At 38.3% G+C, this 26,825-nt stretch overlaps 1 protein-coding gene across 1 annotated transcript; it reads right to left on the bottom strand.

Moving 5' to 3' along the window:
- Positions 1-517: 517 nt before the first annotated feature.
- Positions 518-26,161, bottom strand: POLB (DNA polymerase beta). Its single transcript, XM_004481695.4, has 14 exons — positions 25,956-26,161; positions 25,592-25,649; positions 23,151-23,217; positions 19,791-19,865; positions 19,093-19,151; positions 16,045-16,094; positions 14,144-14,195; positions 12,112-12,166; positions 11,941-12,013; positions 5,813-5,883; positions 5,012-5,098; positions 2,144-2,208; positions 1,497-1,636; positions 518-765 (listed from the first exon to the last, which is right to left on the bottom strand). The coding sequence occupies exons 1-14, from the start codon at positions 26,014-26,016 to the stop codon at positions 671-673; spliced, it is 1,008 nt and encodes a 335-aa protein (XP_004481752.2). The 5' UTR covers positions 26,017-26,161; the 3' UTR covers positions 518-670.
- Between the last annotated feature and the right edge of the window lie 664 nt (positions 26,162-26,825).

The following is a 26,825-nucleotide window of genomic DNA, read 5'->3' as shown; positions in this document are numbered from 1 at the left end:
CTTGGAGGAAAATTCAGGCAAAAAAGTAAAATTGATGTGTTTGCTTCAAGTTTAAGAGGTCAAATTTTGTGATGGGGCCTATAGGAAGTGGTTATGCTTGAGAAAGTTCTTTCTAACAGATTACAATCAATTGCTACAAATTTCATTTAAGAAATAAACCAAAAATAAAATAAATAAATAAATGAACCATACATTTGTTCTATTTAAGTTATATATTACAAAATCAAATATGGGCCAGCCAAAGAAGAGATTTAAATTTATGAAGGTCTCTAATTTATGGAGAAAAAAAACTGAGCCATCTTCCAGATGCTAGCCTCTGGGTGTACATTAACTGACTAATTTACAGTCAGTAAGTAGGAGGAAAGGAAGTGTTTTATGGCATCAGGGCAGAAAGTAAGAATATAACATTTCCGATTAAAGACTTCTTATCACCTTATCACATGATGTAGATGATGTGATGATGAACATAATATGCAAGTTTAAACTGAACATATTTGCTAATAAAGTAAGAACACTATTTGATAGTATTACATGAGGTTTTATTGGCTACAATGCAAGCTAAAGCATGAAGAAGAAACAATTATTTAAAAACACCAAAGACCCTTACATAGCAAAGGTTAAGAAATAAATTAAGACTCCTCGTGGGCTGTGCGTGGGGGGAGGACAGGCCTCATTCGCTCCGGTCCTTGGGTTCTCGGTATTTCCACTGTATGTAGTCGAAGATGTCTCTCTCACTATCCACGGGCAGGGGTTCGCCAGCAACGCCTGCAGGCAGAGAGAAAAGAAACTTGTTTTCAGGTCTGGTGTTGGGATTTAGTTACAGAGGGTGAAGGATTGAGAGGTGTGTGGGATGGCTTTTCAGAAGAAAAAGAAAATGGTAACCAAGCCCCTAAAAAGAGACACTGACCGCCTCCATGCTCCCACAGGAGTCTGTGCCTGAGCTCTGTCATATCACCAGTGCTACCAAAGGAACCTGAGTATCCCAGCCGGGGCCACTGAAGTGATCTTAATTCACAATTTTTGTCTCTATTGGATCTCCACTATGGCTACCATGTATTATGTAAGAACCATATAATATACTGTAAAATGTTAACAAGATTCACAAAGCACAGATTAAGCCAAAGCTACCCAATTTTGCATGGTGCTAAAAGCAATGATATCTGGGTTCTTGAGAAGTCTTAAGTGATACACTGAAACAAATGAAGAAAAAATGCTTTAGATTTCAAGAAAATGTTTTAGTAACCATCATAGGTAGAAATGATTTCATCATTCTAATAGAGCTAATAATGTTGCCTTGGTGGGATTTCAACTGAGGGCCCCTTATGAATCAAAACCGCTCTTACTGCCTGAGGGACTACCAGCACAAAGAAACTGAAATTAACTGGCATCGTTACTAGAAGGCTTTTAGAGAAGCAAAGTTGCTAGGCCAAAATGTCTTTGAAAATAACTTTCTCTCCAGGCGACCAGTATTCTTTAAAGCAGACACAAATACTCACCAGTGACTCCCAAAGGACGGATCGTGTATTCATTGATTGTGAAGCCCTTTTCTAGGGCATGAGCTCTCATATTCTTATTGAAAATATCACTCCCAGTGAAATAGAGAACGCCACAGTAATACTGATCCTTGGGTATCAACCTAAAAAAATAGGAACAATTAAAAAAACCTTTTACCATAAGCTTCAAATTTGGTAAAAATGGGGATCCTAAAATCAGTAAGGCATAAAATATCTAAAACAAGTCTCTGTGGTCAAATAACCTGAAGAAGAGACTATCATTAGACAGATCATTAAAATCACCCCAGTCTTGCAGTTAGTTTAGGATTCAGTAAATTACGCTCTGCAAGACTTGTAGGGAACTGAGGAGCAACATCACTTATTACAACTAACTTTCCCCAGGCAGGAAGCTACATTTCAGTTGTGAAGGCATCATGGTTAGAGGAGATCTAGGGGAAATAATTTAGAATCTGTAAGATAGACATTATTCTCTACACATTTTCAAGCTAAACACTGTATACAGCAGGAACATGTGGCACTTCACAATAAGAAGGGGCTCTGGACATTTATGTGACTCCAAGGTACACAGAGGTGGAGGAAGGGGGAAGAAGGGAAAAGTTAATAGGTCAACAACAAATTCTGAGTAATACCTGATATCAATTCTCCTGTGTGGATAGTTCTTTTCATCATTTTTACTTGGAAGTTGGCAAACACCCTAAAATAGACATTTAAAGAATACTCAGCAATTTTCTTAAGCTTAGGCTTGATTTTAATTAAATGATATTAAATGCTAAGCTTTTAATAGCTGCAGTTTTAGAATTCTGAGCACTTTTTACTTAATAGCTTTTCTATACTATATTATCACCACCTTCCTATTATACCTCATGATAACCAACTTTAGAGAACTACATGAAATAGCAAACAGGCAAGTTCTGAGGATTTAGCCTTTATGTGACTCTAAATAAAGAGTCAATTGAGGAAAGAATCTAACATCAATGACAGAACAAAACAAACAGAAAAAAGCAATTTGGAAGAAACAATGTTTATGCAAGGAGCAACCCCCCCTCCCCCCAAAGCTATCAATAAGAATCTCAAATAACAGAAGATATTGCATCCATGAAATAAGAGCAGAATGCTATAGAAAAACGACATTCACTGGAAAGGTTTAAATCAAAATAAAAAATATGACAGCAGAGTAGAATAGTTTGAAGTTGAGGAAATTTCCCAGAAGTTAGAAAAGGGACAGAGTCGTGGAAAATAAGAAATCTTAAAAGATCAAAAAAATTTAGAGGATCCTTTTCTTCCTTTTCTACCAATTAATTTTCATTACACTTCTACAGTTTTCAAACAAAAACTATCAAGGTTTGTTTTGTGATCTTTTTTCCCTTTCCTGAAAAATGGGAAAAATTCTGGAGTGGGCAGCAATCACATGCACTATTTTTACGTATGTAAAGAAAGAGATAAATGCCACCAAATTTAAAATAAAAATTACAAATGCCATACTCTAAGAAAAATTCACAAGTGAAGGCTTCTGATCCTAAAGAGTAGCTGGTACTCACGTCATTAAAGGCCATACATTTTCACCCAGCAAAGTAGAAAAATTAAAATCTAAATGGGTATTTTCTTTAGCGTTCCTATGGCTCAAAGATTAATGAAATCTGTTTATCCTTAAAATAAGAAACCAACCTTCTTAGGCATTAACAAGTTCCAACTTACTTCTACCTTCAAATGGATCAGAAATAATTTCCATCTGGAATTACCGTGAGGTATTACCTTGTGGATATGGATGTTTGAATGCCACAGGCAATGATCTTGCTGTTTGTCACATCAGTAATGGGATTTCATCTAATGGCTTTGTTCCATTCCCCTAGGCTAATTTTATTTCCTGCACTTTTTCTGAAGTGTAAATGTTAAAGAATTTCTCTGTATTACTGTAAATGCTTTACTAGATTGAGTGGATTAGTTTTGTTTGGCATTTCAATTAAGTAAGTTCATGTTGAGTGTCTGAAATAAAGCCTCTTTCTTTGCTCAGCATAGTCCAGCATCTTCTACTGTCCCTTGAATCCTTACTGTAGAAATTTCACAGAAAATCATCCAAGGCAGAAAATACTAAAACATGAATGGCACTCATCATGTACAAAACAAGTAGGCATCGAAGGCAGAGGAAACTTTTTTCTTCCAAATTTTAGTATATTAACAGGAAGAACAACTCAATTATCCAAAGACCTTGATTTCACAACTGGCTTTCCTAAGTTACATTTAGCTTAAAGGAATTCATGTCTTTTTTTTTTTAAGGTTTATTTATTTATTTCTCTCCCCTCCCCGCCAACCCTGGTTGTCTGTTCTCCGTGTCTATTTGCTGCGTCTTCTTTGTCCCCTTCTGTTGTTGTCAGCGGCACGGGAATCTGTGTTTCTTTTTTTGTTGTGTCATGTTGTTGTTGTGTCAGCTCTCCATGTGGGCGGCGCCATTCCTGGGCAGGCTGCACTTTCTTGCGCTGGGCGGCTCTCCTTATGGGTGCACTCCTTGCATGTGCGGCTCCCCTTTGCGAGGGACACCCCTGCATGGCAGGGCACTCCTTGTGCGCATCAGCACTGTGCATGGGCCAGCTGCACACGGGTCAAGGAGGCCCGGGGTTTGAACCGTGGACCTCCCATGTGGTAGATGGACGCCATATCCACTGGGCCAAGTCCGCTTCCCTACTAAAACTATTTTAGAATCTATATATGGAAACTCTTATTAATTGTAGTATGTTCACTCTCCCATAGCATGATCTTTTTCCTTACACTCATACATAACTTTGGAAAAAAGGGGGCCTGGAGAAAAGAGGTTCCAAATGATGCATTTAAGTGACAAGCAGAATGAAGATAAGCCTAAGAAAGAAGCAAAAATCTTGATTTCTAATAGCTTTTCTGTTGATTTTCATACACACTCATTTATTAATCCGGTTTTAATCCATTTGCCATTTGCCATGACTCTTTAAACCTTAATTCCCTCGGAAGACTATAGGATTTTGATCGTTATCAGGATGGCTTTCACCGTGAAAATCTCTGCAAGTGTCCCCTCTAGTCTCTATAACATTTTTCCCCCTGTGCATTCTTACATACCCTGATTCTCTTCCTTTCTTTGGTGTTGTAATAGATTCATATTCTTGAGACAATTCTAACCTCATTTACCGAAGAAATCTAAGCCAGAAAACATGAGAGCATTTGCTATTTTAGGGATAAACTTACTGAGTCAAAGTCATTACGGCTATTTTAAAACAGCAGATTACGCCTAATTATCTATTCTGATGGCATAGATTGTTTACAAGTGGGGAATTTAAAACTAAATATTCTACTAAGAGATTCTGAGATTAGCTATGAGAATCAAGCATCCTGCTAATTATTTTTCTCTAAGGTGTCGTAGATAACTTACTCGTTGATACTAAGCTACAGTGAGGTCACACACTCAGAATGATTACTGAACAAGCCTCCCAGATTTTTATTTTTCAGATGTGTCAACTCAAGCAACTACTTACCATGAACTTAGTTTCACCCTTTGACAGGGTATCTGTAATAAAATGGACCTTTTGTAACTGCTCCACAACACGATGTAACAACTTTGGCTGTAGAATCATAATTAGGGAATAAGAAAAAGAGCAATAACTGTAGGCAAGAAAATATTTTTACCATGATTTTTCTGAAAAGTTATGGTGGAATGCCTAGTTTTCCAAAGTGCTAAATACATTTTTCCTTTAACAACAAAAAAAAGTCATCTTATCAAATGAAAGAAATTTTTAGAAACCACCATTTTCTACCAATACCATGATATCTCAAAATAATCACTTGTGCTTATCCATTTCATTAAATCAAAGATTTAGCCAATTGATCTTTTTTTTAAACTTTTTATAATTTTTTTTGCCAATTGCTCTTTAAAAGGCATATATTCCAAAATGTTTTTTTAAAATTTTGTAGGCTTTCTAATACAGGTAATATTTCTGAGAACTACATTTTTTTAGTAGAAAAAGATTCCTTTAATGAAAACCTGAATATTATACTGAATACTTCCAAAATACCTAAGATAGTAAAGAGTTTTAGAAATATTTTACTAAATGTCATCTCTTCCATATATCAGACTGCCTTTCTCCCAATTCCTTGGGGGAAAACAATGTGTAACCCTTTCAGCCACTTACTTTGCCTTTCATAGAATTTAATCAGTACAAAACTTTTCAGAGTGATTAAAACAAAAACTTATTCTGAAAATACCCAACAGTCATTTATAAAAAGATATTCACTGGTGTGAAATACAGATCACATGGGGTTAATAAATTGGGAGGTACCTGTTTGGTTGACTCAGAGGTAAAGCTTGGATGGGTTAGAAGAACATCCATGTCACCGCTGGACTCTGCACCTAGGAAAATAAAGAGCATGTATTAAATTCCCCATGTAAATTTATCACTCAGGCAAACACAGAACCAAGCTGATAACACAGAGAAGACTTACTTCTTAATGCCTAACCCTCTATATCACTGTACTTCATATTCAGAATTAGTTAAAAGATTTCAATTCTATCCAACTATTCAGGTATATTGCTATAGACAACAGGATCTGGGACAACAGCAATTGGCATTAGATATACATTGCAAACAATTGGTTAATTTAATAAAATTAAAATGTACCTAATCATTCAATACTGAATAATCACCATTTAAAATAGTTAAAAAATACATCTATGGGGAAGCAGACGTGGCTCAACTGATAGAGTGTCCGACTACCATATGGAGGGTCCAGGGTTGGATACCCAGGGCCTCCTTGACCCGTGTGGAGCTGGCCCACGGGCAGTGTTGATGCACGCAAGGAGTGCCCTGCCACACAGGGGCGTCCCTGCGTAGGGTAGTCATGCGCCCTAGGAGGGCGCCCTGAAAGGAGAGCCGCCCCACGCGAAAAATGCACAGCCCGCCCAGGAGTGGTGTCGCACACATGGACAGCTGATGAAGCAAGATGATGGAACAAAAAAAGACGCAGTTTCCCGGTGCCGCCTGACAATGCAAGCAGATGCAGAAGAACACACAGCAAATGGGCACAGGAGAGCAGACAGCGGGGCGGAAGGGGAAAGAAATAAATAAATCTTAAAAAAAAAATCTATGAACAACAATATACCTAACAATCTCAAATTAAACAATACGCTCAACTCTGTAAAGGTTAACCAGGAAACACATTTAAATTCATATACTTGAACTCATTTAATAAATATTGTTAAAAATTACTATTATGGTACCAAGGATAAGGACATGGCACTTAGTAATGACTTGGGATTTACCTATTTACTTACTTACTTGAGAAGTTGCAAATTTACAGAAAAATCATGCAGAAAATACAGAGTTCCCATATATTCCCACCTCACCCACACAGTTTTCCCTATCATTAACCTTTTGCATCAGTGTGGTACTATTGTCCCAATTGATTAAACAATATTATTATCATTGCACTCTTAACTATAGCCCATAGTTTATACTAGTAGTCACTGTTTATTTGGACAGTCATACGGTGTTTTTTTTAAATTATTTTTTAACATAATTTAAAATAACCTAAAATTTCCCCTTTTAACCACATTAAATTTATATATTTCAGTGGCATTAATCACATTCACAATATTTGCTATCACCACCAACATCCATTACCAAAACTTTTCCATCACCCCAAACCAACATGCTGTACCAATTAAACATTATCTAAACATTCTCTTTCCCTGGTAGCCTGTATTCTAGTTTCTAGTCTGTGAATTTGCTTAATTATTTCATATCAATAAGCACATACAATATTTGTCCTTTTGCATCCAGCTTTTTTCACTCAACATGATGTCTTCAAGGTTCGTCTATGTTGTCACATGTATCAGAACTGCATTCCTCTTTATAGCTGAATAATATTCCATTATATGTATATACCACGCATCTGTTAATGGACACTTGGGTTGCTTCCATCTTTTGGTGTTATGAATAATGTCGCTATGAACATTGGTGTGCATTTATCTGTTTGAGTCTCTTCCAGTTCTTTTGGTTATACACTTAGACGTGGGACTGCAGGGTCATATGGTAATCCAGTACTTAACCTTCTGAGGAACCGTCAAACTGTTTTCCACAGCGCCTACACTAGTTTACATACTCACCGATGATATACAAGTGTTCCTATTTCCCCACATCTTCTTCAACAGTTACTATTTCCCATTTTTTTAAGCCATTCCAGAGGGTATGAAATGGTATCTCATTGTGTTTTTTTTTAAAGTTTTATTTATTTCTTGCCCCGCCCCGCCCCACCCCACCCCGTCTGTTCTGTGTCTATTTGCTGCATCGTCTTCTTTGTCTTTGTCCACTTCTGTTGTTGTCAGTGGCACGGGAATCTGTGTTTCTTTTTGTTGTGTCATCTTTTGTTGTGTCATCATGCGGTGCCATTCCTGGGCAGGCTGTACTTTCTTTCGCGCTGGGCGGCTCTCCTTACGGGGTGTACTCCTCGTGTGTGGGGCTCCCCTACGCGGGGGACACCTCTTGCGTGGCATGGCACTCCCTTGCATGCAACAGCACTGCGCATGGGCCAGCTCCACACGGATCAAGGAGGCCCGGGGTTTGAACCGCGGACCTCCCATGTGGTAGATGGACACTCTAACCACTGGGCCAAGGCCGCTTCCCTCTCATTGTGTTTTGATTTGCATTTCCCTAACAGCTAATGATGCTGAGCAACTTTTCATATGCTTAGTGGCCATCTGTATAACTTCTTTGGAGAAATGTTTATTCAAGTCTTTTGCCCATTTTTAAATTGGGTTGACTGTCTTTTTCTTACTGAATTGTAGGATTTCTTTATAGAGTCTGGTAATATCTGATATTAAACCCTTATCAGATATGTGATATCCAAAAACTCCCTCCCATTCTGTAGGTTGTCTTGTTACTGTCATAATGAAGTCATTTGATGCACGAATTTTTAATTTTGATGAAGTCCCACTGATCTATTTTTTTTCTTTTGATGTTCATGCTTCAAGTATAAAGTCTAAGAAACCACAGCCTAACACAAATGGTTAGGCTATTGTTTCTTAGAAGATGCTTCCCTATGTTTTCTTCTGGGAGTTTTACAGTTTGCTTCTTATATTTAGGTCTTTGAGCCATTTTGAGTAATTTTTGCATATGGTATGAGGTAGGAGGTCCACCTTCATTCTTTTGGATGTGAGCATCCAGTTTTCCCAGCACTATTTGTTGAGGAAACTATTATTTTCCCACTGAGTAAACTTGCATCCTTGCCAAAAATCAACTGGCCATAGATGTGAGGGTTTATTTCTGAACTCTCAATTTTATTCTATTGTGTATATGTCTGTCCTTGCACAAGTACCATGCTGTTTTGATTACTGTAGCTTTGTAATAAGTTTTAAAATTGGGAAATTTGAGTCCTACAAATTCATTCTTCTCTTTCAAGATGGTTTTAGTGAGTTGGGGCCCCTTATCCTTCCATATAAATTTGATGTTTTGTTTTCCCATTTTTGCAGATAAGGCTTTTGGAATTTTGACTGGGATTGCATTGAGTCTGTAAGTTGCTTTGGGTAGAACTGACATCTAAAAAACACTAAGTCTTCCAGTGCATGAATATAGAGTGTCCTTCCATTTATTTGGGTCTTCATTGATTCCTGTAAGTGATGTTTTGTAGTTTTCCATGTACAAGTCCTTTGCATTGTTGGTTAGATTTATTCCTAGATATTTGAGTATTTTTGTTGCTATTGTAAATGGAATTTTTTCTTGATTTCCTCTTCAGATTGTTCCTGACTAGTGTACAGAAACACTATTGACTTCTGCATATTGATCTTGTGCCCAACACTCTGTTGAATTTATTAGCTCTAGTAGCTTTGTTGAAAATTTTTCAGGATTTTCTATATATAGAATCATGTCATCTACAAAGAGGACAAAATTTATTTGCAGATGACATTTAAAGATACTTTAAATGCTTTTTTTTCCCCAGTATTGTAAACGAGGATTATATACTCCACTAGACCTCAGTTCCTTATCTGAATTCTACTTCATAGGCTGTTACGCAACTAAAAAAAAACTTATATATGAGTATCTGGCATAGTGCCTAACACACAGCATAAAATAACTCTTTTTCTCTCTCCTCTCTTTCCATTTTGATAAGTACAATGTATACAAAACATGCTTTTGGTAAATGAAGATCTTGCAGTATCTCTGGATCATCATCCTATTCATCAATAATCTTTAACCAGATATTTAAATAAAAATAAGACTAGACTGTATTAGGACTTTTTAAAGAAAGAAAATCCAATCATCTTTTCTTCTCATTTGGCTCTTTCTCCTAAAAGCTGAAGGCCTTTCACTCCCCCCCCTCCAACCCCAACCACCACCAAAAACGTATTTCTCTATCAATTAAAAAAAAAAAATCTAACCGAGCAAACAAGGGAAAACAACCCAAGGATCCATCAATAGGTAACTTGATTAAGTATGGAACATCCATACAATAGAAAAGAAGGCAGCTGGAAAAGAAAATAAGGAAGCTATGTATTGATGTGGAAAACTCTCCACGAGGTATTACTTAGGGAAAAAAAGAAGGTAGAGTATTATGTGTATAGTATATTACCTTTGTGAAAGGGACAGGAAGGAGGGGAACCAAGAATGCACATTGACATTTTGTTGTATCTAAATGCAGAAACACTGGAAGAACACACAGGGAAGGGGTTACTAATGAAACAATGGGCTAGGTAGAGTGAATGGGGATAGGATGAAGTGAGAATTCTTAGTCTATATTTTATATTGAAATATATAACCATATAACATGTTCAATAATAAAATTAAAATCAAATATAAATATATAAATCTAGGAAGGTTGTCATAAGCCACTAAGCATGCATCCGGCTTGCTGTGCATCCCAAATCTACACCATGAAAATAGATTCCAAGGTCCCACCCAAGAAGATTCTTATTTAGTTGGTTTGTAGCAGGGGATAGCAATCTGTGTATTTTTAAAGTTTCCTAGGTTTTTCTAATGCACAGACCTACTTGAACAACTGGTTAAGTCCAATCCCCCCATTTTGTAAATATGGAAACTAGGATTTGGAAGGAGAGGCACCTAAAATCATTCAGGGGTAGTAGATCTGGCCTCAGAACCCGGTTCTTTTGAACCCAATCCAATGCTCTTTCTGTATGTCAGGAATTAGGGATTTAGTATTTTCCTCTCCTCAACTCAAGATGCTTACAGCACCTACCCAGAGTATTTTTGATACTCATCATTTACTTCCTAGGAAAACTCTACAGCTGACCCAGAGATTCAGTCAAGTATTTATTCTAAAAAGTTTAAAATAAAGTTCTTCTATCCAATTTTTTTTCTTCCTCTCGTCTCTCTTTTTCTTAAAGATTAATTTTATTTATTTCTCTCCCCTCCCCACCCCCGCCCCAGTTGTCTGCTCTCTGTGTCCATTCACTGTGTGTTCTTTTGTGTCTGCTTGTATTTTTGTCAGTGACACCAGGAATCTGTGTTTCTTTTTGTTGTGTCATCTTGTTGTGTCAGCTCTCTGTGTGTGCGGCGCCATTCCTGGGCAGGCTGCACTTTTTTCGTGCAGGGCAGTTCTCCTTACGGGGTGCACTCCTTGCACGTGGGGCTCCCCTATGTGAGGGACACCCCTGTGTGGCACGGCACTCCTTGCACGCATCAGCACTGGATGTGAGCCAGCTTCACCACACAGGTCAGGAGGTCCTGGGTTTGAACACTGGACCTCCCATGTGGTAGGTGGATGCTCTATCTGTTGAGGCAAGTCCACTTCCCTTCTCGTCTTTCTCTTTAGGGGACACTGGGAACCGATCCCGGGACCTCCAGTGTGGGAGAGAGGTGCTCAGTTGCTTGAGCCACCTCATCTCTCTGGTCTGCTGCGTCTCTCGTTGTCTCTCCTCTGCATCTCCCTTTGTTGTGTCATTTTGCTGCGCCAGCTCTCCACAGTGCAGGCTGCCAGGTCTCCGTGGCACGGGCCAGCTTGCCTTCACCAGGAGGCCCAACGAACTAAACCTGGGGCCTCCCATATGGTAGATGGGAGCCCAATCACTTGAGCCACATCTGCTTCCCACGATCCAATTTTAAAAGTTAATATATTAAAACCTATACTACTCTTCCAAAATTCTGAACCAGTAAGAGACCACAGTATAATTTTTACTTTCCTTGCATTCACATAGTAAGTGGAGGTGTTCTCAAGAAACTGGTGGCTGTGAGAATTGGTTTGCTTCTGGGACATCATTCTTAGATCCGTTATAGAAAACTTGGAAAATAAAGAAAACAGAAAACTACCCACTGCCTCACAAGTAGCTAGCCAAAGACAACCAGTATTAGTAAGTCAATTAAGTTACCCAAATCACATCTTTCTGGTCTGTTTTTCATATACAGTAAGCAATTTTACTACCAAGGGACAAATAACATAAAATTAAGAAGTACTTTACCTCTTCTAAAACTGCCACAAACTGTAGCAATGTATTCAGAATCCACTTTTTTAACTTCACTTAGTACAATATCCTAGCAAAAGAAAAATGTGAGTCAGCAATTCGAAAGTGGCTTCTCCCGAGGAGACTTTCTTAATTCTAATCAAAGAATACAATTCAGCATAATCTTACTTGCATTTGTAACATCTCTTCACGAGGGATTCTCTTTTCAAAGTCCTCAAAATATCTATAAAGACAGAATAAGTAGACAAAGGATATTTGTAAAATTTAAATCTCCTTAAAAATCAAACTGCCTACTATTTAAGTATACTGATCCCAACACATCACTCAAAAATTAAGACTAGAATTCATTAAGCCAACAGTAAAATTGGGAGGAGGAATTTATTCCTTAACTTGGATCAAAATTCTTAAGTGTCATCCTTTGTAACATTTGGGAGACTACAGCTATACTTATTTATAAATAAACTTCACATTCATGTTCCAAGAAAGAGTAAATAAATATAGTTAAGTTAATGTATATTGCCAAACTACACTGCTCTCTACTGGCAAGTCAAGGAGTTACAGTTTATTGCTCTTAAATCCTACATAATTATCTTATTTTAGAATATTATCCTATGACATGGATGAACCTTGAAAACATGCCAAGTGAAAGAAGCCAGTCACAAAAAACTGCATATTATATGATTCCATTTATATGAAATGCCCACAATAGGTAAATCAATAGGGGCAAAAATTAGTAGGTTGCCCAGGGTTGGGGGAGTAGAGGACTAAGTGACTACTAATGGGCATGGGGTTTCTTTTTGGGGTGATGAAAATGTTCTAGAATTGACTGTAGTGATTGTTGCACAGCTCTGTGAATAAAATAAAAACCACTGAATTGTACACATTTAAATGGGTGTATTGTAGGGTTATGTGAATTATATCTCAATAAAGTTGTTATAAAAATATTATCTCAGTATGAAATAAAATCTAAGAATGTGTCTAAGAATGATATCTCAGAAGCACCAGTTCCACCCAATTCCCACACCGCCAGGCTGTTGAGAAGACCTCCACTTACTATGCGAATGCAGCAAAAACGAGAACCACACCATCCTGGGCTATTACTGGGTCAACATTTTGGAAAAGTAGTATAAGTTTAAAAATACTATGGCAAGCATAAACAGGAAAGTTCAAAAGGCAATTAGGGGGAAAACGAACTTGGCCCAGTGGTTAAGGCGTCCGTCTACCACATGGGAGGTCCGCGGTTCAAACCCCGGGTCTCCTTGACCAGTATGGAGCTGGCCCATGCGCAGTGCTGATGCGCACAAGGAGTGCCCTGCCACGCAGGGGTGTCCCCTGCGTAGGGGAGCCCCACGCACAAGAAGTGCGCCCCGTAAGGGAGAGCTGCCCAGCACGAAAGAAAGTGCAGCTTGCCCAGGAATGGCGCCGCCCACACTTCCCATGCCGCTGACGACAACAGAAGCGGACAAAGAAACAAGATGCAGCAAATAGACACAGAGAACAGACAACCGGGGCGTGGGGGGAGGGGGAATTAAATAAAAATAAATAAATCTTAAAAAAAAAAAAAAAAAGGCTATTAGGACTAAATCGCCAAACCATACGATATAGAATATAGGAAACAGACACAGTTTTATGTGCTATGCATTGTCATGAATCAATTAGAAATGTTGTTCCCAGATTATTTCTGATACACAAAATAATAACTGATGCTGATAAAGAAGCATGCCTACTAGTTTTTCCCTATATTGTTACTTAGGGTTTGGGTTCTTTTCTTCCTTTTTTTAAAATTTAGCTTTTCATGTTCATGTCATATCTTCTCAGATAGACTATAAACTCCTTATAAGCTGTACTGAACTACTTTACACCCATACCCCATACCTAGTACAGTGCTCTGCACATTGTAAGCACTAAATATCTGCTGACTGACTGATGCACCAGTCCTATGTGTTTTGACGTGAAGATCCTTGCGAAAGTCAAGAGAATGCAGGAAATCCTCCAAACAAAGCAAACAAGCTAGAAAGCAATAATAAATCATGTGAGCACAGGTCTACACAAGCCCACAACAAATTTTAGCATTTCTGAACAGAAAACTGGTTATGTTTAGCTAACTTTGAAGAATTACTATGGAAAATGGAAGAAAGGCTATGAAAATTTTTACTTTTATAAACCTTAAGTTTCAAAAGAAAATCTGCTATCTTATTACCTCAGCCCAATTCGCTGATGATGATTCAATTTGTCTTCATTTTTTCTAAGATCTGTATAGAAGATAAATAAAGGTAAGGTATTAACTTATACATTTTCAAAAAAAATTCTAAATATAGTGGCCTTTTTACAAAGAAATGCCTGGGGGAAAAATACATTAAAATGACTTTTGAAAAAATGTTTAGGTATTAACTAGATAGAAGTGACTCTTTAAATCAATCTAGTAAATACTTCTGATTTCATGAACATTTTTATTTATTGAGTCAAAACTTTACAGCTACATGAAAGAGTAGATAAAACATAGCAGGGCCATGCCAAATTTTACTGGCTATAGCAAAAAGCATCCTTGTTAAGAATTTATATATCTTAATTTACTGTTAATAACAACAGTAGCAAACAAAACTTCTGAATAATGTTTTATGATTAAGTTCATTTGTGTTGTTCATTTGTTCATTCACTCATTCATTTATTAGATAATAAGTTTATTACTTATTGAATACTTGTATTAATATGGTGCTAAATATTCTGTTGAAATGATAGGTATTACCTTCATTTTTTAATTTAAAAAAATTATACCATAACATTGTATCTTAAGTCTAAAAGTGACTTAGTTCTATCTGGGTTTTCATTTACTGGACATGAGCCACAGGTACAAAAGTGAGCCTTATTAAAGAAACAATGTGATAAAAATGCTTCAAAAGCCATTCCCAACAATCATCCTTACACTCACAAACATTTAAATCCCCTTTGAAGATATAAAATGGAGAAATATAAACATTTTCATGTTCGAAGAGCACGTGATAGTTCCCATAGTTGTGTGCACAGAGAAAACACTGAAGTATATGACTGAATATATAGTTATTCTATTAAATATTTGTGAATTATGAAATAATATATTTTAAAAAATAGTACAGTAGATCCTTGACTATCCCAAAGGATGCAACTGAATAACCTTTGAGAAACCCACAAATCCTGACCCCTTTAGCAAAATCATTTCACTCAGATACACTGTATATACCACAAGTAGAAAAGCACAAACCCACTTTGAGATATAGATTTTTTAGTTCATTCTCTAGTCTTGTGTCTCACAAAAACTCTAACTAGTACCATTACTAATTAATCATGCTTTTAAGAGCCAGTTCTCATTTTTAAGTACTTCCCAGGTATCCAGCTCTGTGTTCAGTGCTTTACATACATTACTGCATTAAATCATGTGAGGCAGAAATTTTGATTCTCCTTTTTTAATTGAGAAACTAAAGCAGCAAAGTTGCCCATCTAATAAAGTGTAGAGGTGGGATTCAAACCAGGTCAGTCTCTAAAACCTGTCCATTTGACCATTTGGGTTGCTTACAAAGAGTTGACCCCACAAATACTAAACCTCGAAGGCCACAGAGGTATTGCTGCATCCATATACATGGAATATACCCTTGAAGAGTATGAAGAAATAAATTGTATTTAAAGAGCTGCCTATTAAGTTTAAGGAAAATGTTTTATAATCCCTGGATTAGGCTCTAGTTTTATCATTTCTTTGAAAGATTCTACAAGCCTCTTTGTAGAAACTTTCCCAATATATGAAACTTAGTTTTTGGGCTGATGTATTGTCCAAAATTTTATTGAAGAAATGAAAACAATTTAAATCTTTAAAAATCTGCAAATGATAACAATTTCACTGCCTTTAAACCAAGAAGCTACTTCTTGCCCTTCTTGATTTTCTTCTGAACTACAAACCTAAAAAAGTTTAAAATGATAATTCTATATATTCTCTCCACTTCAGAATTAAAAAGAAAATCTTAACATTTGTATCTATGATTAAGAAAGGATTTTTCAAGCTCTAGTTTGCTAGAGCATACACAGTCCTTCAGGACTATATTTATAACGGAAGTAGTGACCAATGGTACATACCTTCTAGTGTTTTAATTCCTTCCTCTACAAACTTTCTTGCCGCAGATGGACTACGAAGAAAGAAAAGCACTATCTCAGCATCACAAGCGAAACTGAGGATCCTTGTAATAAATAACCAACTACTTGTCTTCTCTTGTCAAACATAAGAGTTACTTTTGAGCTAAAGAAGATCTGCTACAATGTTGCATGGTTACTTTGGTATGTTCAATTTTATCCAAAGGTAAAGATTTATTGCAGATTTATTAGGAAGAGAACCAGAAATCTGAACATAAAAAAGATGTCAAGCAGCTATCAGTCATAACTCCCATGTACTTTATTCCATAAAACAGATATAGAGGCACTTGAAAACTGTTCATTCACTCAACTAAGATTTACTGAGGGCTTATTATACATCAGATACTCTTCTAGGTGCTGGAAATATAGCAAAGAACCAGACAAATAAGATCCCTGGTCTTATGAAACTTACATTCTTGTGGGGAGAGAGACAAAAAGTAAATATACAAATAAACAAGAAAAATATCAGATAGATGTGCTGTGCTATGCAATAAATTTAAAAAGGGTTATAACAGAGAGGCTGGGTCCTTTCTTAGAGTGAGGAGAGAAGGCTTGGGGGGTTGATATTTAAGCTGAGATCTGAATGACAAGGAGCCAGCCCTCCAGGAGATCAAAGGAGGAAGCTTGTCAGGCAAATGAAACAATCAATGCAAAGGCCCTAAGGCTGCCCAGAGCTTGGCCTGTGCAAGAAAGGAGAAAAACTAGTATGGCTAGAATGATGGAAAGGATGGAGAGAGTAGTACGAGATACCATTGAGCATGATGTGCAGGCCACATTGTATAGGGTTTTTTAAGCCATGGGTTTAATTCTGAGTGGAATGGGAAACTATTAGAGGGTTTTGTTTATTTTTCTCATTTTTTATTTTTGAAGAAGCTTTAGATTACATAACTGTTACACTGAAAATATAGGGGATTTTCATATACTTTATGCCCTCCCCCCCTCCACACTTTTCCCAATTAACAACATCTTTCATTAGCATGGTACATTTGTTACAACTGATGAACACATATTGAAGCATTTTTACTAAACACAGTCAATAGTTTACATTATGGTTTACACTTTGCACTGCACAATTTTATAGGTTTCAAAAAAATGTATAATAGCCTATATCTGTTATTACAATGCCATGCTGAACAATTCCAATGTCCCCAAAAGGCCCCATGTTGCATCTATTCTTCCCTTTCCCTCTCCGATTAGAGGGTTTTCAGCAAAGCAGTGATAAAATTTATGTTTGTCAAAAATCACTCTGTTGCTGTGCTCATATACATAAATCAGGACATCAGAAATTACTGAAGTTACTCTTGTAGAATGGCAGGGCAGAAGGAACCTTAGAAATTAGCCCTGAGCTCCCTTTTATTTTACAGGGAAGGACACTGAAATCTAGAAAGATGAAGTGACTTGCTAAGGTTACAAATCTAGCTGGTGAAGCACTGGGACCAGTGCCCAGATCTCCTGACTCTTCCCGTCCTCTATCGATTGAAAGCATAATAAGATGGAAGCAGAGAAAAAGAAACACTCATACACATACAAAGCACAAAAGTCTGGGGCCATAGTGTTTTGAGACAAATATATCTATACAATTCAGCAACCTGCGCAAACAATATTATAATGTGGTATAGTGACTGCTGTTCACGCCAGGAAGGAATTGTGGCATAGAACAGAAGTGAACTGGGAGTCAGGAGACTTGGGTTCTAATACTGCCTCTGCCACAGTTATCTCACTTGCTCTCTTTATAACTTCTATAATGACCTTGGGTCCCCAAAGAATCATGCTCATTGTAAGGATGCTGGGTTTAAGAATTAAGCATATTATAGAATACATTTCATTGAAAATATTGCCAGTTAAGGGGTCCAGAAAGATATATTCAAAGGAATGACCCATTTCATAAAGATGAGAGATAATTAAAGCATTACAGCTTAATATTTCAATGTTAATCTTTACTTTGTCCAGTGCCAAAGAAACCCCACTTTGGTGCTAGTTTAAATTATAAGATAAAAATTCCTTCATTAAAAAATGCTTAGTGAGAAGCAGATTTGGCTCAATGGATAGAGCATCTGCCTACCACATGGGAGGTCCAGGGTTCAAACCCAGGGCCTCCTGACCCATGTGGTGAGCTGACCCACGCGCAGCGCTGATGCGCACAAGGAGTGCCCTGCCACGCAGGGGTGTCCCCCACATAGGGATCCCCACACGCAAAGTGAAAAAAGTGCAGCCTACCCAGGAATGGCGCCGCACACACAGAGAGCTGATGCAGCAAGATGGCGCAACGAAAAAAGACACAGATTCCCAGTGTCGCTGATGAGAATACAAGTGGATACAGAAGAACACACAGTGAATGGACAGAGAAAGCAGACAACTTGGGGGAGGGGGAGAGGGAATAGAGGGGGAAGGGACGAGAAATTTTAAAAAGTGCTTAGGGGAGCAGATGTAGCTCAAGTGGTTGACCGCCTGCTTCCCATATACAAGGTCCCAGATTTGATCCCCAGTACCTGCTAAAAACAAACAAAAAAACAACTTTCACTGGGGAGCAGATGTCACTCAGTGGTTGAATGCCTGCTTCCCATGTATGAGTCCTGGGTTCAACCCCCGATTCCTCCTAAAAAAAAAAAAAAATCTTGGGTGCCTATTCCAGGCTCATAAGATACTATGCTAGGTGCTATGGAAAAAGAGCTAAAATGCTTAAGATAAATAAAAACCAGGCTCAGACAGGCAAAAGAAGCACAACTTGGAAAGAGCGATAAGATGTACACAGAGCAAGCATTAGTGGAGTTGAGAGGACAGAGGATGGAGAGGTTATTTCTGGCTGGAGAATCAAAATGGATTCATGAAGGTGACACTTGTCTTAAGCGGGACACAGAAGCTGAGGAAGAGTGAGTTGTTTGGGCAAAGGCACAGAAGTGGAGAGTTTTGAAGGGAAACAGTATATAATTTAGTTTGACTGACATAAAAAATAAAACCAACCATACTATTATGTCTGCTTAAAAAAGTTCTTACCCAATGCCAGTAACTCGAGTCAGGAAGTTGATGGATGAACTTGTATCATCCTGCCGAATCTTTAAGAAAAAAATCTAACTAAGATGTAGGAATGCTTTGAGGATGCAAATGATCTTATTTAAAATATACTAGTCTGCTAAGAGACACCACGAGCCATTTATATTTGTCTGGATAACCCATCCAGATGTTTTATACATAAGCTAGGTAGTTGTCATTTATAGACAATTTGTCATTTATAGACAAATGAACAGAGCCCCTGAAGGTCTCATATTCTAACTTATCCAATACTTTTAAAAGGTCTATTCATAAAAGACCAGAAGTGATACAATTACTATCACCATGGTGAAATAAAACCATAAAAATGCTTGAGAGGGTTTAAAGCATTTAGCAATTCTAAAATATAATTATCTTTTAAAGATTATAATCTCTTTTATGAATGGTACTGAAAATAAGGAGTTAATTCTACCATACATGCCAACAGTCTCCTAAATGCCACATAAAATAACTGAACATTTTACAGCAACAATATTCAAATTTTAAAAAATAGAACAGTTGAAGCTATAAACTCCACTCACCTTCTTTCTCCCAAGTCTCATTAGAGTATGTGACATCAATCACCCTGCATTAGTGCTACACGATAGTTGCCATAAAGGCAGACACTATAATCAAATAAGTAAACAAATAGGTTAATGTTTTACCTTTTCCAGTTTACGCAATTTTCCAGTCGCTAAAAACTCATCAATCTTTTCGGCAATTTTTGTTCCTACTCCAGGCTATAATGGAAATTAAAAACATGAAAGTCATATAAACATAATGCTTATCATACACTAGAAAATAAAGTAAAAACTAGGAAATTAATGACAAATGATCATCAGATGACAAATTTTAAAACAAATGACACAGAAAATTGAACCCAATAAAAATATATTTCCCAGAGGCAAATGCTTAAATGACTGACAAAAAAGGAGCCCTAATAAAATTATTCTAATGATTCTTGATCTTTTGAATTAATGCTGTAGAAAAATTAAAAAATACAGCTGCATAAAGAATATTAAAATTACTTAATGTCATTAGCCTGAAAATTAAAATCACCTGTAATCTCAATGCTTAACATTTGGTATATATTACTTGACTTTTCTGCTTATACATACTTTTTTTCTTCCTTAACAATACATGGTGACCAATTTTCCATATCAGTATAAACATACAACTACAATATCTTAGACAGCTTTATAAATATACCATTTTAAGAATATATCACGTTAATAATTTATACCCTACAGCTTAATATTTAAGTGATTTCCAATTATTTGATACTATAATAATGCTGTTATTAACTTCCTGTAGAACACAGGTTACTGAACTTTTGCATGAATCAGCATCATCTGGGGGCTTATTAAAACACAGAATGCTGAGTCCCAGCCCAGAGTTTCTGACTCTGTACATCTGGGGTGGAGTTGAGAACCTGCATTTCTAGAAAGTTCTCAGGTGGTGCTGATGCTGGCCTAGGTACCACACTTTAAGAACTGCACAGTCCAACCTGGTAATCACCAGCCACAGGTTACAATTTAAATTTAAATTAGTTCCTCAGTTGCACTTGCCACATTTGAAGTGGCCAACAGCCATTTGTGGCTCATGGCTATCATAATGGGCACAACTGCTCTAGAATACAAGCCCTAAGAGAACAGAGATCATGGCTTTTCACTGCTTTATCCCAAATACCTGGATGAGAACCGGGTCAGCAAAAATTATGAACTAATGAATCTTGAACACACCTATCTCTAGTAGTTTCCTTAGGACAAATTCCTTAAAGTGGAATCGTTGGGTCAAAAGATATATACATTCTGCCAAATCATCCTTCAGAAAGGTGGGACCAACCAACACTTCACCAGCACGTAGTTATCTCTGATAACTAAGAAGAACTATACAGCGTCTTATCTTAATTTGTAACTTTGACGATTAGTGAAGATGACCTTTTCTCATGTTTACGAGGTCCTTTTAGTTAAATGTTCAACATGCATATTAACTTATGTGCCAATTATTTCCTATTGTCTCTTAGCCCTAAGTTCATCCTTCCATATTCTTAATTTAATGTTTAATAAATGTCCCACAACTACTGAATGCATATTCATGTTTTTAAAATAGCAATTACCAGATAGAAATGAACGAAGTACTTAAGTGGTAGAATAAAATAGAAAAGGGGAACTGCTCAAGTTTCTCATTTCCTGTATTAGAAGACAAAAAGAAAAGTAACTTATTTCCTTTATGGCACTAAAATAGGCTACAACAGTTTCACTTCAACAAAATACTTACTTGAGTCACTTTAGACCTGGTTTATTCTCTACATCTAACATTAAAGAGTAAAAGGCAAATAACTCATCCTAGAAATTTTAGACTTCTGGAATTATTGAGAAGTTCTCATATGGGCTAGATTAATAGGTCTGTGACTCTTAAAATAATAGTGATAAGGAATAATGATGAGATTTTTATGTCAAATCCAGTCTTATGCAAAAGGAGTTTGGGGTACTTTGGGGTTCACTTTAGGGATATACCATAAGCTCAGATTTGGGATGAAGTATGTCAGAGTTTGCCAGAAGTCTGCCTCTAACATATAAGCAGGCTATTTGCAAGAAACATAAAAAAGGAGGTTCAATGGCAATCCCAGTTGGGAAAGGGAGAACAGATTGCAAGTGGGAATGGTTCTTGATGGTTAACACTGGATAATTTCACCAAGATAGAAACTCAGAATTAAAGTAAAATGTAGTGTGTTTATGTTTATAACTTGCTTTGCTAGTCTATTTGGGGAGGATTTACATGATGGCACAAAGCTTTTTTAACCTATATACCAGATTTATATAAAGTAATAAATTCGAGATTAAGATGTGGCACATGATTACTATGAATGATTTTCACTGAATCATAAGATATACAAGATTTATGGTACTGTAAACATATAAAGGAAATATGAAAAAGGACAGTTGTAGTTAATATTCTCAAGGCTCTCATGATAAAGCTAAGAACAATAAAACATTATATACCAGAGGTACTTTGTGAAACACAAATGAGTAAAGAAAAACGGAAGGAACAGGATTATTAAAGAGCCATGTCAGTTTGGCACTGTATTCAGGACTAACAACATAAAGATGAATAAGCTTCCTTAATTATGAGGAATTTAGAATCTTTCAGTGAGATTTAGATGAGAGAGTAATCTGAACAGCAATGGGTAGACATTCCTAGGATACTCTGTTTTCATTTTTATTAGACAAGTTGTGGTTTACAGAAAAATCATGCATAAAATACAGGATTCCCATATATTGCCCTATAATAAACACCTTGCATTGGAGTGCAACACTTGTTACAATTGACAAAATCACATTTTTATAATTATACTAGTAATTATTCCTAGGATATTCTTAATGACATTATTACAAATTACCAAGGGTTGTGACCCTCTGGAAACCATGCAACCAATAACACACAGAGTTTCATGGAAATTACAGAGAGCAGGGCTAAATGCCATAATATACAAAGGGGCTTAGTCCGGTGCTTATTAGTAGCTAAGATCTCTTTGGGGAACACTTGTTCTCACTAATGCACATAAATTCCTTTACCCTGGGATTGGGGAAAAATAGTTAGGGACCAGATATGCTAGTACCACTCTGTCACCATCTTCTTTTGAGGACTAATACTCAAGCTGAAATCCATTCTGAGAGTGAGTAGAAGTGAATATGACAGGAGTAGAGAAAGAAAATTGTGTGAATTTTAGTGGTACTGAGGACTGAACCCAGGACCTCGTACATGGGAAGCAGGTACTCAACCACTGAGCTACATCCACATCCCTATATATATTTTTAAAATGTTAATCCACACCAAATGAAAACACTTTGGGGCTTTAAAAAGTATGCCTGAAACAATATTAATATTATTCCAAGAAAGGAGAAGTCATGAAATCTGCCTGTGTGGTTCAAGGAAGCTTCAGAGAGGTGAGTTTAGTTTTGTGAGAACCCACCAAATTTGTACATCGTGAAATTTTTAAACAACTTGCTCACTAAACTTACCAATTTCTTAGCTTCTGCTCCGCTCTTTATTTTGTGTGGGTACTTTGCTATCACAGATGCTGCTTTTCTATAAGATAAAAAAAAAAAGAAGAAACCAATTAGAAACCCAGCAAGGTCTTAATTTTTCTAAAATTGGAATACACAAATACCACTTAAACTTTAACCAGATAACTAATTTTCCACCTCCATGTAAAATTTAAAACTCAGAGAGCTGAAAGTTCACCTTCTATTAATATATCTCTAAAATCTTAAGTATCTTTAAAATCCTCACACTCGAGGATACTACGATTTAAACTGTATATGTAAAGCTTCAGAGATTCAGGAGACCAGCAGCCTTTCATATTTGGGAATCAGTGGGTCTTTATTTTTTTTTAATAGCCAGTTTTTAGAAATTGTTCATAACTTTCTTTCACATAATGTGTCATCATCTTCAGACTACTAGATACGAGACCTAAGCTGATGTATGGCTATTTTTAAAAATTCTTGCTTTAAAATTGCATTCCATTATGTTCTTATGCCAGTTATTCTTTTTATCATTGCTTCCATTTCACTTCAGCATAAAGCAGTTACTTGTGATTCTTGCCAGTCTTCTCACACATACAGCTCAGTCATCTGGTGACAGATTGGTACACTCTAGGAGTTCACTGATGGCATCTGGTTTATAAAATCTCAATGTTAACTGTAGTCTAGAGCTGATGCTCATTAAAAAAAAAAGTGATAATACTTCTAAGCGTAACATAAATATTGGATAGTCTTTGGAGTTTTAGTTTATCATTCTGTTCTACCATGTGAACTCTTTAGATTTGAATTTTAACTTCTCTATCTGTATATCGCTGATGAGGAGTCTGAAAAGGGAGACTGAAGACAGTTTGTGGAGGGAATTGTTTCAGAAAAGGCAAGTAGTTCCAGGCAATTGGTGCCGTATGGCAAAGCCTGAAAGGGAAGAATTAGATCATGAAAGGTCTTTCATATGCCACAATGCATTCAGGCTTTAGTAAAGAATAAATATTTAATTTGATGATGTGAGAGAACTGACAAGATCAGACAGCTGTTTTCAAAAGGTCACCTACGCACTATCAAGAGAAATGTATTTGGGTTGGGATGTGCAGGAACGTGCAGGAGTCACCTACCTTTCCAGATTTATTTCCCACTCAGATCATACCCCTTAAGAAAACCGAATACTGACTTTCCAGAAAATGTCATAGCCCTTCATGTCTCCATGCCTTGGCATATTTTGTTTCCTTTGTCTAGATTGTTCTTCCTCCTACTTACCCCTAATGAACTCCTTCAATACTAAACACCTCCTCTTTAAAGCCTGCTGTGACCCAAATAGAGAACAGGGTCAAATATTTCTCTGGTTTCTAGCTGCTCAAATGTGTGGACGGTAGTGCTATCTACATAGGAAATCACAAGAAGGAAGAAAAGGATGAGGAATATTTAGTATTGAATATGTTGAATGGGAAGGAAAGGAGGGAGATGAGTTGGGTTTTGAGAGGGTAGAAAAAAAGGGAATAAAGGGCTAAAAATCGGGAGAAATCCTACTGAGATACAGATTTGGAGTCACTGATGTAAGTGGTATACAAAGCCAAGTAAGACTGCCAGGGAAAGCAGGAAAGTGAGAAAAGAGGGCTAATGGCAGGTTATCTTATCTTATTAAGAGGTAAGACAGAAGAGGTGCAAGAATAGAAAGGAGTGCCATCATGTAAACCAAAAGAAACACCTCCTTGGAATGACCTAGTGGTGAAAGACACCAAGAGTCCAAAAAGATGAGATGTGCAGGTAAGAGCATTTTCAGAGGAATGGTAGGATGGAAATGATACTGCAATGAGTGAAGGAATGACTAAGGATGAGGAAGTCCAGGCAATGAACACAGATTATTCTTCAGGAAGGTTAACTCTAAAGTAGAGGGAACAGATAAGGTGCCGGCTAGTAGGAAGTTAAGAAGATTGTTTTGTTTTTACTTATACGGAGAAAGACTTGTACGTGTTTACAGACTGGGGAGCAGAAGCAAGTGGATGTGAGAACAACGTTAAAGACAAGTTCCTGGTACAATGGACAAGATGGGATTAAATGAAGGCACGACAGGCTCAGTCACAGACCAGTCAGATGAAAAGACATCTCCTTGAACTACACCTATTTCACAGCACAGACCTCTTCCATCGTCTTTCATTATGGTTTAAAAATCATACCGCGTTTCTAGTAATTCACATTTGATGGTGGGGAGAAAAAAATGGGTACTAGCTAATCAGCACCGGGAATTGAACAGAACTGATCCTAAATTTCTTCAGAAGCATTACCACCACAGAGTGCACGCCCTCGGTTCTCCCCCTTTGCCCCCTTGCAGACGGTCCCGATATCCCGGGACCTTCAGCTCTGCCAGTTGCCACACTAAGCCCGGGCGTCCCAGCACGCATGCTCCCTGGAAGGCGGCGCCGTCCCACCTGTAAGCATTGTACTTGTGGATAGCCTGGTTCACGTTCTTCTCAAAGTTTGCGAGTTCTGAAAGGCAAACGAGAGGCTGGAGTGAACAAGAACCACGAGCAAACCAACGGGCGCTGCGTTTCCTGGAAAGGGACGTGGGCAGCGACCCCCGGCTTCCCCGCGGGCCGAGCCGGGCGCAGCCCGGGCACCGCCGGCGCGCCTGACAACCCGCCACGAGCACCGGGGGGCGATCCGCGCGCAAGGGGACCCTCGACGAGCGGCTTGGGGGCCGCGCGCCGACCCCACCCAGCGTGCCGTCCCGGCGGGACAGAAGGAAGGGAGAGGCTGGGGGAAAAGCAGAGGCAAGCCCGCAGCGGTGCGAACCCGTGAGCATGTCAGTGATGCCCCCGTTGAGGGTCTCCTGGGGCGCCTTCCGTTTGCTCATGGTGGCCTGCGCCCGGGTCCTCAGAGCCTGGAACTCGCGCCAGCTCCCAACGCTGAGGAGGGGCCGGGGGCTGAGCAGGGGGCAGCACCCGCACAGCCCGAGCGCAGCCAGAGCGACCTGCTGAACAATGGCCGCCTCTGACAGGGGGCGCGGCGCGCGTGCTGACGTCACGCGCCTGGGGCGGGGCCGCGCGCGGCGGGGCGGGGGGGGCGCGGGGGCCGGGGGCGGGGCGGCGCGGGGCCGGGGGCGGGGCCACCGAGGCTCCGCCTCCTCCCGGAGGCGCTGGAGCACGTGGGATGTGGAGGAGGGAGCGCGCCCTGAGCGTGGAGGGAGCAAAGGAGAAATGGGGGTGTCTCAGAGTGACCTCCCGGGGGACTTCTTACGGGAAGGCCTGGAAACAGGTTGTCTGTCTTTCCATTTTGTGTCTCTGGAATCCTTGCCCTAGAAGGGGAAAAATAGGAGTCCGGTTTTGAATGAACACCTCTACGATGGTGTGTGGGGATACAACATTGAAGACTGCCCTTGTGCACGTTCATGTGCAAAAGAATAGTTATTGCATACATGACGTATTTTATATGGCGATGTCTGTGTTACACTTACTGGCAAAAGCTAGCTGTGAGAAGGCAGTGAATTCAACTGCAGTGGGGTTTTCCTGGAATGAAACATGTCGATGATACGGAAGTCTTATTTTAGCTTTCTATACAAAACATCTCAGCAGATTTGGACCAAAATAGAAAGATAGTTTCTTTTTATTCCCCTGTCTTTTGAGGTAAGAGCCAATGTGATGGGAAGACCACAGACACGGGAGA

Source organism: Dasypus novemcinctus, chromosome 29, assembly GCF_030445035.2.
Source record: "Dasypus novemcinctus isolate mDasNov1 chromosome 29, mDasNov1.1.hap2, whole genome shotgun sequence".
Taxonomy (NCBI): domain Eukaryota; kingdom Metazoa; phylum Chordata; class Mammalia; order Cingulata; family Dasypodidae; genus Dasypus; species Dasypus novemcinctus.
The sequence above is the reverse complement of the archived record's forward strand: the minus strand, read 5'-3'. Positions and strand labels throughout refer to the sequence as shown.

Bases quoted from the DNA above. Each gene is read 5' to 3' on its own strand.
- POLB (XM_004481695.4), bottom strand. From the start codon at position 26,016: ATGAGCAAACGGAAGGCGCCCCAGGAGACCCTCAACGGGGGCATCACT. The intron at 14,196-16,044 runs GTATGTACCATT...TCTTCTATACAG, and splicing joins AGGAATTAAAACACTAGAAG to ATCTTAGAAAAAATGAAGAC. The intron at 12,014-12,111 runs GTAAGATTATGC...TTCTTTTGCTAG, and splicing joins AAGAGATGTTACAAATGCAA to GATATTGTACTAAGTGAAGT.